Source organism: Patagioenas fasciata, chromosome 8 (assembly GCF_037038585.1).
Source record: "Patagioenas fasciata isolate bPatFas1 chromosome 8, bPatFas1.hap1, whole genome shotgun sequence".
Taxonomy (NCBI): Eukaryota; Metazoa; Chordata; class Aves; order Columbiformes; family Columbidae; genus Patagioenas; species Patagioenas fasciata.
In genome coordinates this window covers 21,589,717-21,604,143 of record NC_092527.1, presented here as the reverse complement: position 1 = coordinate 21,604,143, position 14,427 = coordinate 21,589,717, and the positions used below count along the sequence as shown (strand labels likewise).

General features: G+C 46.4%; 1 protein-coding gene across 1 annotated transcript; it reads left to right on the top strand.

Annotated features, from left to right (window-relative positions):
- Positions 1-7,076: 7,076 nt before the first annotated feature.
- Positions 7,077-13,037, top strand: LOC136104566 (zona pellucida sperm-binding protein 4-like). Its single transcript, XM_065843632.2, has 11 exons — positions 7,077-7,299; positions 7,378-7,480; positions 8,048-8,200; positions 8,559-8,746; positions 8,928-9,025; positions 9,361-9,491; positions 9,701-9,890; positions 9,974-10,121; positions 12,268-12,346; positions 12,662-12,778; positions 12,913-13,037. Exons 1-11 carry the CDS (start codon positions 7,141-7,143, stop codon positions 13,035-13,037), a joined length of 1,491 nt encoding a protein of 496 aa, XP_065699704.2. The 5' UTR covers positions 7,077-7,140.
- The last annotated feature ends 1,390 nt before the right edge of the window (positions 13,038-14,427 follow it).

The following is a 14,427-nucleotide window of genomic DNA, read 5'->3' as shown; positions in this document are numbered from 1 at the left end:
GTGCTCTCGCATAGTTGCAATAATTTGCTAGTTTTTATTTTCTAACCTCATTTTATTTCTTAAATATCTGCACTTGATACTTTGGTAAAAAAATAATTGCCAACAATAATGGACAAGTTGCTGATCTGCTGGCGTAAACAGCTGAATCAGCTCAAATGTCGCCAGGGAAGTTCATGGAAGGTAAAGATGGTGAAAGTGGAGTTCATGGAAGTTTACAATGCTACATGAGGTCTCTATACTGACATATTTCATGACCCTACTCTGTAAAGTTCCCTCATTTCTGAGGGCAGGGGATCCCTTTTCAGCTCTGCCTCACAGTTTAGGACATAATATGGGCAAAAGATCTGAACTAGGAATACTTGTTTTTATCAGGATAAAATAATTATATTCCAAATATTTCCACCACCCTGGCAGACACACTGGGTATTTACAAGGGAGTGAAACTCATAATAGTCACTCAGACCTTTACCTATGGGAAGACACAGGCCTTTTCATCTCACAGTAGTGACCAAAGGTTTTCTGAGTACTCAATTCTGTTTGCAGATGCTAAGAGCTGGTCTGGCTTCTCCATCCATGTGAAAGTCCAGGAGAGCCAGGCTGAAATTCCCTCCTTTCCAACTTCCCCGGGAACTTTGAGTTTAAGTTCATTGGAGGCAAATGTTAGGGATATTTAAAGAAAAGTCTACCAGTGTTGTAGCTCTGCCTCTTTTTTTTTTTTCTGAAATAAAGCACAATCTTGAAGCAAATCTGTCTCTGCACCTTCTCTTTTTGAACCTCGGTTCAGAAGGTGGCCCTGAGAAATGCCACTCCTGCCCACTGTGCAGCCAGCACCCCTCATCCCCGGGATGCTTGGCGTGGATATCCCTGCTGTCTGCAAATGCTGTTCATCTTCTGCGGAGGAATGTTTTGGCTGAGCCACTCTCCATGCACTGCCATTTTATACCAGGTACGCTGCAGACACACAGCGATCTCATCGGAGGCATTCCCATGATGTGCTGCGCGTTTTGTATTCCTCTTCCCAGCTCTTCTTGGTGGTGGTGTTTAATACTTCCTTTCCTTCTCATGGGTCTCTAGAGAGCCTTCTACAGCCAGGGCAACCCCTACACTGCCACTATATCTGCCTCAGTCTCCAAGGCTTAGAATTGTTAGGAGGAGAGAATCTTCCTAAGGGATGTCCCAGGAATATTTTGGCTTGCTGGGGTCATGATCAGGTTCAGGCTAGTAGTCTGCAGAGAAGTTTGCCTCATATACCTTTATCCTCTGCATGTTCTGTTTGTGATGGTCTTGGGTGCTAGCTCAATCATTGGTTCCTACAGCTGGGTCATTGTAATGCATGACAACTATTGAAGGGATGAGGAAGAGATTTGCAAGGAAGAGAGACCTGCCTATTTCCTCACAGACAGGCTGCTTTCCACTGCCTGTAACAACTTCTACCAAACAAAGCATTTCATTTCCATGAATTTCAGACTTGTTTCACTTGCCTCCCATCTCCACATCATTCAACAGGTCTGTCAAGTGTGTGTGTGTAGAAACTAGGAAAGGGCATTTACCTGAAACTGTTCTCAGCATGAGTATTGCTTGGTGGATCTACAGCACTCCTAGTGCTGTTTCACATAGAGTTATTCTTCAAGTACCTGTCGACATTTTTCCTGTCAGCATAAATAAAGTATTGGTGGGTTAAAGTCTAATGAAGACTATCTGTAGTTCCAAAGCACTTTGTTTATTGTTACTGTTTACACAGCTATCAGCAGGTAACGCAGTCAAATGAAGCATTCAGCAGTCACACAGTAGCTATGGGATTTGCTCAAGCTGTCTTAGCACGTCTTCTACAAAGATGAAGCCTCCTTCCACGCCAAAGTCCCAATGTTTTCCCTGTGTGCCTCTCCATGCTGGCTGCCTGGCACCCAGGCAGGCACTGAGATGAGCACAGCTGGTTCACGAGCACTGCTCAAACAGCAGCCACACAGGCAGCCTGTCAAGATCCATTTGCTTCAGTCTCTGCTGTGCAGAGCAGCTGAAAACATCTTTTACTTTGTGGAACAGCCATCCTGGTTGGTGCAGGAAATAAGCAGTGTGCAGGGCAGGCACAGTGATGTCCTCCACCCAGCTGGGATCATGGCACCCTGCACAGCTTGTGAAAGGAATACTGGCATGAATTTTGTGAGCTTGGGATAGTGGGGCTGCATCTATCTGTTTATTAGCAGATGAAAAACATTTATTAAGCCCTATAACTAATGATGATGAGATGCAACAACAATATGCTCAGCTGCAAAATGTCAGAGGTCCTGATGGGTGAGATATTATTGAACCTACATTGTATCAGTGGTTGTGTGCAGCAGTTTTAACAGCATACGCTGAATGTGTTGAATTGGTGTTGTCCCTCAGAAATTTGTGTACAATGGAAGAGGGTATTAATTTAGTGCTGCAGGTGGGAATGGCTTATGCATTGATTAGAGGATCCAATCTGAACAGGGTAGCAGTGATGAGAAGCATTGAAATGCAGCTTTTGAGACCTGCCTCACTGAAACCTGTAACTACACCAGCAGTGACAAATGCTACAGGTAATATAGGCACTGTAGCAAATACCTTGAGGGAAACCCTTGAGGGCTGTAATTTTGGAAACCTTTGTTTGGGTGGTGCCTCAGGGATACAAAACATTTGCCACCAAATGTTAGTAGCTAATATAGCACTATGGTCAGGTACCATTGCTGTTTGCCATTATACTGAGGATCTGTTGAATATGGCAGTGTCATAACAAGAAACTAAAGCAGCTGCTGAATTTCCAGAAGTGCTTTTATAGGACCAAGACTGGGCAATTAATCTGACTAAAACTCAGGGCCCTAGTGATACTGTACTATTTTTTAGGAATAGTTTGGGATGGACAGATTAGAGAAATACCAGATAATCTACAGCAAACAGTCCAGCAGTTTTCTGTACCAGCAACAGTAAAACAATTACATGCCTTTCTGGTATTTTTAGGGCACTGGAGAACTTTTATCCCTACATCTTCTGTGGACGAGGCTTCCCCTTGTGGAGGGTTAATAGAAGAGCACATGAAGTTAATTCACTTCAGTCACAAAACAATAGGGAAGCAGATAATATGACCTCTGCAAAACTGCGAACTCAAGCTCTAAATGTGCATACAGCTTGTGGACATTGATCAGCTTATACAGCACATGCATGGCACATTGGTCACAATCAAACCCCTTTGCTATTATGTTCTTATAAAACATGCGCACATAATTGTGTTACTTGTACACAGCTACATTTAAGGGCATTATGTAGGCCATGGGGAAAGATAAAATGGGGTCAGTGGGCCTTGAATACCTGGCAGGTTGATTATATGGGCTCCCTGCCCCAACTAGGGGAGGTAATATGTATACACTGCTGTGGATACAGTGTCAGGACTAATGACAGGGGAGATGGAATTATTCACACCAATGAACTGTGAAGTGGGACTGCAGCCTAGTAATCTAGATGTAAAAATTCATATAAAAACTACAGAGAATGCTGTAAGGTTTTGTACCCCAACTTCTCCTCTTATTTTACATCCTTTGCTAGTATCAGATTCTCAAGTTCTTGTATTTCTGGTATCTTCAATGAATACCTGTACTTGATCTAGAGGAGACAGCACTGGAACAGGATTCTTGGTGTCAAGAACGCAACATCGCATTGCAGTTCAATCTGAAAAAGCACAAGCCAGAGCTCTCCAAACTGGGTGTGTTGGCACGTTGTTCTTTGCAATCTTGTACTACAAGCATGTGCCCTGGATATACTTCCACAAGACCAATCTGTATATATGTAGATTTGGTTAGCCTCTACTGTAACTAACTCATCTGCTCATGTATTAAGGGAAGACTAACAGCTGCAGATCTTTTAACAATATATTTTATTAGCATGACAACCCTGGTAGCTGTATTACGAAATACAAAAATGGGCAAAACAAGAAGAAATTCAACAAGTGTTCCACTCCCCATATTACCCTCAATCAAATGGGATGATAGAAAGAGCTAATGCCCTATTGAAAAAGAACCTTAAGCAATGTAAGGCTCAGTGGGATACTTGACTTTCTGAAGTACTTCACAAACTGAATAATGGGTATGGGCCCATAGGGAGCCCTGTGAGCCAAGCATTCTTTGTAAAAACTCAGTCTAACACTCCACTTTCTAATGAAAGAGTATATGTAGCATTACAGCCAGGACAACCTGTTATGGTGAATTTACCATGAAGTGGAATCGTAGCTATGATTTTAACTAAAATTCACAGCCCACTTACCTGGGAAGCTACAGATAGCAGTGGTGCAAAATGCAGAACTAGTGCACAATGGATTTTCCCTTCTTTATAATGGGATAACCTGTCCAGCACACCCTGACAAGACCAGTCTATTTAATCTTTTTGTTTTGCAGCCTCCTCTAAAATGAAAGTACAATCTATTATCCTATTGCTGCTGAAGGTATATCACGTTCTGGAGGGACTGAGGTGGGTAGAAAGTATTAACAGTGGGAGACCTTATTCAGATGGTCATCAACAGTAACAAGAACTTTGAATCTAATGCTTCATCCAGTTGTGATTTTGTTAGCTCTAACAGTATTGTGCTTGTTACTTACAATCATTTTATGTATGAGTCTGGTAAACAACTAAGCAAATACTCTCTGTTCCTTGCCAGAAATTCTCCAATAGTGCAATTGATAGTGAAATTTGCCTACCACAAGTTTCGAAGTGAGATGACATTGTATATAGATAATGTTAATTTAACACTTAAACCAAGCAATTTATTAAACAATTGGACTCCTACCACTGATCTGAAACACACCACATATTTATGACAGAGAGGCAAGAGGTAACGGCACTACCACCCTATGGGCAGATAAAGTGGGTTGACTGTAGTCAAGGGGTGGAGAATGGTGGATGCACTCATCCCCCACCCCCAGCCAATAGAATGAATCACCTGGAATTATAAAGTTGTGTGATTTTTAATATACTCTCTGCTTTGTGTTACTTAGCTGAATTTGCTGAAATCTTAAGCTATGTACTGTAAAGTTCTGCTCATATTGCAGAATAATGACACTTTGAAATCCTAGCCAAGTGATACAAAGAACTGGGTGTGTACATATAACCCTTAGGCCATAAATACATATAATCGCTTACCTGTTTTCCCTTACCCTCTGTGTCTCATATTTAAACCATTGATCAAGCCTGAGGTTAAATTTGGATCCAGCCACACCTGGGCTGCTCTCTGAGAAGGAGTTTAGAAAGCAAGGGGATCCATTCTGAACCTTGTGACTCAATGGGAGGGCCTCCCTCTACCCTTTCACTTCTCCTGTCCCCATAGATATCACTCTGAAACAACTCTCGCCCAATTCTGCTTGGCATATTTCCTCTATGCAGTACATCATAGAGTGAACCTTGCCATAGAACTCTGTTAGGTCACGCTTTTCTTTGAGTGATCTTAACATTGTTCTGCAGCAAGCGGAACCCTAAATCACTTGTCCGTGACACAGCTGTAGAGGAAAGACTGGGTGTGGGCTAAGGTGGCATTGCAGAAGAAGTGCCTCTGTTGGATTCAGCTACTGCCCATGCCTGTTGATGAGGACTGGCTGGAGGGGTGAGTGTGCTACCTGCTGCATGGTGCTGTGAGGTCTTCTGAGACCCCAAGTGTGGGTGGTCACCAATGGAAGTGCATTATTAAGGGTCAAGACTAGAAATCCTACTTGTCTAGTCAACACACCATGCTGGAATGCAGGTGATGATCGAGTCCTAGAGAAACAGAGAGTTTATGCTGTAGCCTGATGTGTGGCTAGGGAGCAGGGTCTACACGTTACAGTTACAGGCAGACAATGGGTGCTGCCTGGCAGAGCTTTCTCAGCGATCACAGAGGCTCCCCTAACCTGTGTTTCAGGCCTGTCTTAGGGGCCCATCTGTCGGCTTTTGGGGGTGAGGGTCCCACAGAGGGTACGATCCTGCCAACTAGCAGCCAGGGCTGGAACAGGCCTGAAGTTGTCCCCATACAACCACACTGCACAGGGCTGTAGTCCGCAGCAAGGAGTGTTTAAGGAGAATCACGCCCTTTTAGGTGTGCAAAGCCTCTTGAGTTCCATAGTTTTCCATAGATTTTATGTGAAGGGCTATTTCTGTGCTTATATATTGACACCCTGAGTCTGGCATTTGAAGCAGTGGCACCTTGAAAAGAAGAAAAATACATCGTCACTCAGCTTCTTGCACTCATGCCATGTAATGGGCAATTTGAGCAGCAGTAGGGTACATGGGGAAAAGCAGGCAGATCTCCTGGATGGGCCAGCAGTGGAAAGAACTCAGGGTGAGAAAAAAAGAGTTTGAAGACTCTCCTGGGGCTCTACAGTAAATTGCACAGATGAGCTCCCCTTAGCTTAGTGATATGAATACAGATCCCTCTCTTGACATAAGCTCAGCTCCTGCCCTGTGATTTTCTTCAAAGGGTGCAAGCAGACTGTGATGTATTCAGAGCCAGGTGAGGGCAATGGAAGGTGTTAAACGACTGGGCTGGGTCCACCTGGACACTTCAGGAATTTCTGATCCCAGCTGGCTCCACAATTTAAAAGGGCCAGGCTAAGAGCAGCTGCTTTATGGTCCTTAGCAGGAGAGCAGAATGGGTGTTGCAGGGTGGTCTAGGGCTGCATATAGAGCTGTGCTCTTCTGGGGGTTTCTCGGTCCCCTTGCTTTGATTGTGGGGGCTCAAGGGAGTGTTTTTTCTGATCCCACCCTTCTGGCTTGCAGCCAAGAAAGCCTGCAGCTCACCCTGCCTCCAAGCTGGGAAGGGAATGCTTCCTTTGTGCTGACTACTTGGGGTAAGTGAGGATGGTGTGAAAAGGATTTTTTTGCTGCTATATCTTTGCATAGTGCAGAGGTATGCCTGGAATGAGGGAAAATGGGCAGGTTCTGGTGTGAAGTGTTGTTTAACAGCTTCCATGCATTGTCTGTAACCAGAGGGCTGTTTATATGACTCAGCAGTCAAGGGTTTTGGTGGAGTCTTGTGGGTGGGTCTAGATGGTGTTGGCTGCTGTATTCCCTCTAATACCCCTTCTGACCCAGACCCTGATACTGACTAGGGCCTTGTTTACTGTAGAAAGGTGGGGTTGTAGTGGACCCTATCTTTCACATGGAATGCTAAAAACCCTGCTGCCATCTCCTCTTTCCTTAGACATTCAGGGGAAGGCACATGCTCTGTGGAATGACTCTGACTGTGGGCTCTGGGTGTCTGAGACTCCAGATGGCTCCAGGAAGGTATCCGTCTCCTATGCTGGCTGTTACGTCTTTGAATGGGTGAGTGACCTTAGGGGTTCTGCTGGGATGGTGGCCACTGATGCTCTGACTGCCCTGATCGGTGTGGCTTTCCCCCAGGATGGCAGTTACCTCATGCTGGTTGGGCTTGAAGGAACAGATGCTGCTGGACAAAAGGTTCTTCATGAAGAAAGGCTGCTTAGGTGCCCTGTGGACCTTCCTGGTAAGACTCTGATAGCTCTTTTGGAAACCCTGTTTGTATTTTGTGGCTATGAGTGCCATTCCTTTCTGATGGCTGTTCCTAGTCAGTCTGGGAGATGGGAAAGGGGATTTACTGCTGTACAGAAGACTCACTGGAAAAGCATTTGGACACAGGAGCCACCAACTTGTTTAGGAATTGTGACTCCTTTGCAGGGTGCGCAGGTGAATGTTCCTTGTGTCTCCTAGCCATATTGTGACTATACTTGCCTGCAAGTTCAGGGATTGAGACAGAGACTAGGTACAATGATTCTCTTAACTACCAGAGTTAATCCAGAACACTTTATCTTGGCACATTCTGTGCAGTCCAGTCTCCTGTACAAGGCTTCAGGACGAGTCTCTGTTCCAGGGAAATGCAGGTCCCTTCTGAGCAGGCTTCCATGCCAGACCAGGCCATGTGTTTGACCCTTACCTGAGTCACATTTACCTTGATTTGTACACAGAGACAGCAGGACACCTTCCACCTATGTCGTCTGTGTCTTTGTTCCCCTGCTCTTGTGCTTTAGCTGCGAACTCCTGCTTTTTCTTCCAGCCCTGGATGCTCCAAGCAGTGGTGTCTGTTCTGTTCTCAGCCAAGACCGGCTGCCTTGTACCTCCTTGCCTATCAGCCAGGGAGACTGTGAAGCACGAGGCTGCTGCTATGACCCTAGGGACAGGGTGAAGCCTTGTTACTTTGGTAACACTGGTAAGCGTGATCAACTGTCCTCTCCTCTTCCTTGAGGAGCTGTGCACTAGGACTCCTCATTTCCCTGGTGGAGCAGGATTAGTATGTACTGTCCTGCAGGTGGCTTAGGGCTATGTTTTTGGCTTTCAAGAATACTCTGTCCCATTGAGGTGTATTGCAACAGACCTGGATGTATGGCCAGAACTAGTGTTGCTGCCAGAGCTGGTTGCACTTGTCTTGCTGTGCTTAGCATTTGCTTTGGGTGTTACAGGCAGGAGAATTTGCAGGACTTGCTGGCCTTGTCTTTGCTGTGATGTTTAAACCTCCTTTCTATGTCTTTTCTCCCTGAGCTCAAGACTGATTACATATTTTCCTTCAGTCACAGCTCATTGCACACCAGATGGCCAGTTTTCCATTGCTGTCTCTCGGGATGTGACTCTGCCACCCCTTATCCTGAACTCTGTCCAGCTGGCCAGTGGACACAGTGCTGGCTGTGTCCCTGTCGTGAAAAACAGCGCCTTTGTTGTGTACCAGTTCCCGCTCTCTGCTTGTGGCACCACTTTTCAGGTAAGAGCTGCAGCTGTCACTAGGCTGGAAGAGCAGAAGCTTGCAGACCTGGAACAACCTGAGGTGGCTTTGGCTGCTTAGTGGGCACCATACAGACTTGCAGAGACCAAATGCTGTTCTCCAGCCTGGCACTAATCCAGCTTGACTTATTGAAGCAACAGTGCCTGGTCTGTCATTGCAGGTGACTGGAGACCAGGCCATGTATGAAAATGAGTTGGTAGCATCCAGGGATGTGAAGACTGGGAGCCTTGGCTCTGTCACTAGGGACAGCACGTTCAGGTAATACCCTGGGGCTGGTATTGCTGAGTGCCACTGTTTTTAGTGTCACCAGAGAAATTCTTGCTTGTGACAAGCTCTGAATTCATAACAGGGCACTGGATTAGGCTAAGGACTGGTATGTCTCTCATTAGTAGGAACAAAGCTGGTGCTGATCAGTGACAGTCTGCAGACTCAAATCTGAACTCTGAAGGGAATTTCAAGTATTTATTCAGAGGGAGTGTTGGAGGAAAGGTTGGGAATGTGACTAATTAAAGCAGATATCACATTGCCATATGGAGAAAGGCAATATCAGAGTGACTTTATCTGCTTGATTTGGGTTTTTCGTGTTCCACCAGGCTACATGTCCGCTGCAGCTACTCCATCACTGGGAGCTTCGTTCCCTTGAGTGTTCAGGTCTTCACGTTGCCACCACTCCCTGCTGTGTCCCAGCCAGGTCCCCTGTCCTTGGAGCTGCGTGTTGCCTCAGGTACAACAGGTTTGCATGACCTGCTCAAGGCTCTTGCTGCAAGGCTCTGGTCTCTGCTGACTAATAAGGGAGTATTGAAGGGTGAACCCAGCACTGCTGCTTCCCTGCCATGATGGGAACTTACTAACATAGCTATAAAGGATGCTCTCATGTTGCCTCGCTCTGTTTGTTCCTGCTTTAAAATGGCTCTCGAATTTCTTCTGTCCCAGATGCAAGCTATACTTCCTACTATACTGACAGTGACTATCCTGTTGTGAAGACTCTGAGAGACCCTGTGTATGCAGAAGTCAAGATCCTTCAGAGAACAGACCCAGACCTGGTTTTGGTCCTGCACCACTGCTGGGCCACACCAAGTACCAATCCCCAGCAACAGCTGCAGTGGCCTGTTTTGGTGCATGGGTAAGTGACTTGTAAATAGCTGTGGGTCAGGGGAATGACTAGCACTTTGAAAAAAGTGAAAACTGCTGGTCTGTCCTTTTCAGGTGCCCTTATGCTGGGGACAATTATCAGACAGAGCTGGTATCTCTGAGTCTTGCCTCAGGACTGCTGTTCCCCTCTCATTACCAGCGTTTCACTCTCTACACATTCACCTTTGTGGACTCCACTTCCCAAGAGATGCTCTCTGGACTGGTAAGATCGTATACTGGTTGTCTAGCTTTCCTACATATAAGCAGTAAGAACCACTTCATAGCTGTGAGACTCTTGGCCTTCTCAAGGGGGAGGGGGCCCAAAAACTAGGAAAATTCCTTACTGAAACAGTAGTAGGGAGGTTGGTGCAAGAAACACTTTATTCTGAGACAAATGTGGTAGAGGTTAAGTTGCATCACTGGAGAGGTGTGACAGAAACTGAGACTACTGAAAAGGGTGTGTCTACTTAAGCAAGTGCTAGCTTGCTGCCTAAGCTGTTCTGTTAACAAGCTTAGAGTGCATGCTCCAACTATTGTAATCAATATTCTCTAAACTAAATTTGTTGGCCCAAGTGACTTGGAAATAGCTTTTGGTATGTGGGAAGCATCTGGGCTCTGAATCTCATGTAACTTAACTGTTCAGAAGCTTGTGAACTTCACCATGCCTTATACTGTTTGCTCAGTCAGTGCTCCTGAGATCAATTAATGCTCAAAGCTGGTCCTAGCTGCACCTAGTAGTGGTGCTTGGACAACTGTGTCCTGGGTGTCAGGGAGAAGTGCTGTAATGCCAGATCTGATTGAGTTTGAAGGTATCAAAGCTACCTGGCAGCAGAGGGCTCCAAGGCTACAGCCTACATGTGAAGCAAGCCAAAGCAATCTTTCTGCCATGTCCCTTCTGTCACCGGGTGCACTGGGTCTGCTTGGAATGGAGTTAACGTTCTGCAAAGCAGCCCATATGGTGCTGTGTTTTTTGGATTTTGCGGCTAAAGCAGTGTTGATAGCACAAATGTTCTAGCTGTTAGCTGAATAGTGCTTGCACAGCATCAAGGCTTTCTTTCCATGCTCTGCTGTTTCTTAACCCCAAGTGAGTAGGCATGGGGTAGACTAGAAGCTGGGAGGCAGCACAGCTGGGACAGCTGACCTGAATTGGCCAAAGGGATATTCCATGCTGTATGATGTCATGCTCAACAATAAACACTGGAGGATTTTGTCTTCCAGTGTGGCTGATGCTTGGAGTCTGGCTGGGCATCAGTCTGTTTGTGGTAGTGGGGTGGGTGATTTCACAGTATCACAGTATGTTTGGGATTGGAAGGGACCTCAAAAGATCATCTAGTCCAATCCCCCTGCTGGAGCAGGAACGCCTAGGTGAGGTTGCACAGGAATGTGTCCAGGCGGGCTTTGAATGTCTCCAGGGAAGGAGACTCCACAACCTCCCTGGGCAGCCTGTTCCAGTGCTCTGTTACCCTCACTGAGAAGAAGTTCTTTCTCAAATTTAAGTGGAACCTCTTGTGTTCCAGCTTGATCCCATTGCCCCTCGTCCTATCATTGTTTGCCACTGAGAAGAGCCTGACTCCATCCTCGTGGCACTCACCCTTTATATATTTATAAACATTAATAAGGTCACCCCTCAGTCTCCTCTTCTCCAAACTAAAGAGCCCCAGCTCCCTCAGCCTTTCTTCATAAGGGAGATGCTCCACTCCCTTAATCATCTTTGTTGCCCTACGCTGGACCCTCTCCAGCAGTTCCCTGTCCTTCTTGAACTGAGGGGCCCAGAACTGGACACAATATTCCAGATGGGGTCTCACCAGGGCGGAGTAGAGGGGAAGGAGGACCTCTCTCGATCTACTGACCACCCCCCTTGTAATACACCCAAGGATGCCATTGGCCTTCCTGGCCACAAGGGCACAGTGCTGGCTCATGGTCATCCTGTTGTCCACCAGAACCCCCAGGTCCCTTTCCCCTACACTGCTCTCTAATAGGTCATTCCCCAACCTATACTGGAACCCGGGGTTGTTCCTGCCCAGATGCAGGACTCTACACTTTCCCTTGTTAAATTCCATCAGGTTATCCCCCGCCCAACTCTCCAGCCTGTCCAGGTCCCGCTGGATTTGCCTCTGCATCATTTGTGCTTTGGTTTTGTTCTTCCCTTTCCCCCTTTCCTTCACTTATCAAGCTATCTTTATCTCTCCAGTCACGGGTTTTCTTGCTTTTGCTCTGCCTATTCTCTCCCCATGCTGCTGGGACAGGGTAGGGGGCAGTGAAGCTGTGTGGGTGCTTAGCTGCTGGCCAGGGTCAGTGTATCACACCAGGATATTACCTGTCTACAGATGCTGCCTGAGTGATTCAAGGCTGTGTCACTTTCTTTCCAGGTGTACCTGCACTGCAGTGCCTCAGTGTGCCACCGATCTGTACAGGAGTCCTGCACCACCACTTGTCCTGCTAGAGCCAGTAAGTGTCGTAGCCTTCCTGTTCCACAAAGGGACAACAGTGGTCTAGCATCCACACTGGGGGCTAGGAGGACATGTAGGCTATGGACTAGTTCCCTCAAGCCATGGACAGCTTGATGAGGCATTTCCTGCTCCCTTCCACTGAGGAAGGGCCCTTGCCACTATGTCAAAAAGGCAGAGGTCTTCATAGGCTCTTCATTTTGTGTTGACTCACATGGAAGGCTTTTCCTTCAGAGTTTTGTGTGTTAAGAAGTTGACCTGGAAAAACTCTAACATTCAAGACTACACATTATCTCACCTTTGTGCTGTTCTGTAGGGGGTAAAAGGAGTGCTGAGCATCCTCTTCAGGACAGTGCCTCCCATGTCTCCAGCAAAGGCCCTGTGATTTTCCTCCAGGATGAGCTAAGATGGGTCACAGCCAAGGATGGCGTTGGTAAGCATGCCAGCCCAGCATAGCCAGGCTGTGAAAGGGGGCTGGTCTAAGTCTTTCCACCACTAAGACTGAGCCCCCAACACATCCCTGTGCCTTGCTGGGGGAGTGTTAACTTGGACTTCTCTCTCCAACAGGAGCAGCTGTCCCTGCTGCAGCCTCCTGGGCTCTGGGGTTTGCTGCTGCAGCAACCGGGGCAGCTCTGTGCATGATGCTTGTGGCTGCTGTGCTATGCCAAAGGAAGGTGTCTGTAAGGCATTAAATCAATGTATTGCAATAAAGTGGATGTCAAACCCACTTGGTCCATGCAGCTCTTTCTCCCTGGCCCAGAGCATATGGGGCTGTACAGGAGTGTGTCTTGGGGACCCTGGCTGTGAGCCTTTGTTTGCAAGACGAAAATTATCTTGATGGCTGTGAGAGACCTTTCCAAATGCTATTTTTCTGCTTTAATCTCACTTTCTGGCTATTATTCTGCTCTGGGATTAGTGTTAACTGTCTGCTGCTGTCAAGAGGGAGTCCTTGTCTTGGCCTGGGCTGCTGGGAAGCTGCAGACAGAGGTAATGCTGGGTGGTGTCTGCATTTGTCAGTGGCTAAGATGCCCTTCAAAAGTACTTATCCTGGCTCCTCTCAAGCACTGAGTTGAAGTGCAGCAAAACTCATTAAAAACAAATCCTGCAGCCTCTTCTCCTTTGGGCATGCAGAACTAGTATTTGACTGTGCAGAGGAGCTGGGGATTGCCCACTTGCTGCTGAGCTCAGTAGGTAAGTCAGGGCTGTGCTTGTGTGTCAGGACTTGGAGAGAGGGATGCCAAAGCACTAATCACATGGGTTTTCCTAATGATGCTGTACCTGAACCTACGTACCTACTTCTCTTACTCTGGAAACAAAGGCCAGGTGTGATTAATTTTTTCCTCCTGGAGGATGAGAAAAGTGAAACTTCATTCCAACTGAAAATAAAATAAAAGGTTCAAGGTAGTTTGAACTTCAGGAAAAAAATTTAGCTTGATTTAAAGATTGATCTTAACTGTTTGCTCTGACATGAACATATAAGTCTAGAACTTTGAAGACTCTTAAAGCTAATTTGACACCACTGTTGGTATGACAGTGCCATGGATGTGTGCTTTTTTTGAGATGAGAAATAAAACTCTAAGCAGCAAGAGCAGTTCAGTGTGGTGTGGTTAGTCACAGCAGTTGAGCAGAATCGTTCTCATTTTCCTGATATCCTGGGCAAAAACCTCTCCTGATGGTGGAGGGGGTGAAGGAGGTGCCACCACCACCCTTCCTGCTCAGGCTGGGGGATCTCTGGTCCTTGCACTCACATGGAGATCCCCTTTTACTTGATGGGCTGGTCCTTGAGCAAGGATGCTTTAGGGGAAGGAATTTCTTTTTTTTCATCCCCACAGGCTTGATTAGAAATTCCTCCTGTTACAAGACAGAGGAGTAGCCTTAATCATACTGCTCAGGGGTCTTCAAAGGGGAAGAGCAGCTTTTATATACATGGAAGCAGAGAACTGAACAGTATCTTGCTTAAGGTAGCAGATACTGTTCTGTTTAATTGGCTTCTGTTGGTGCTGTGTGTAATTAGAAGATGTTAACCACTGGTGGGAACTGCTTTTAAATTTCTTTTTTTACTCCAATAAGTTTCAGGAATCG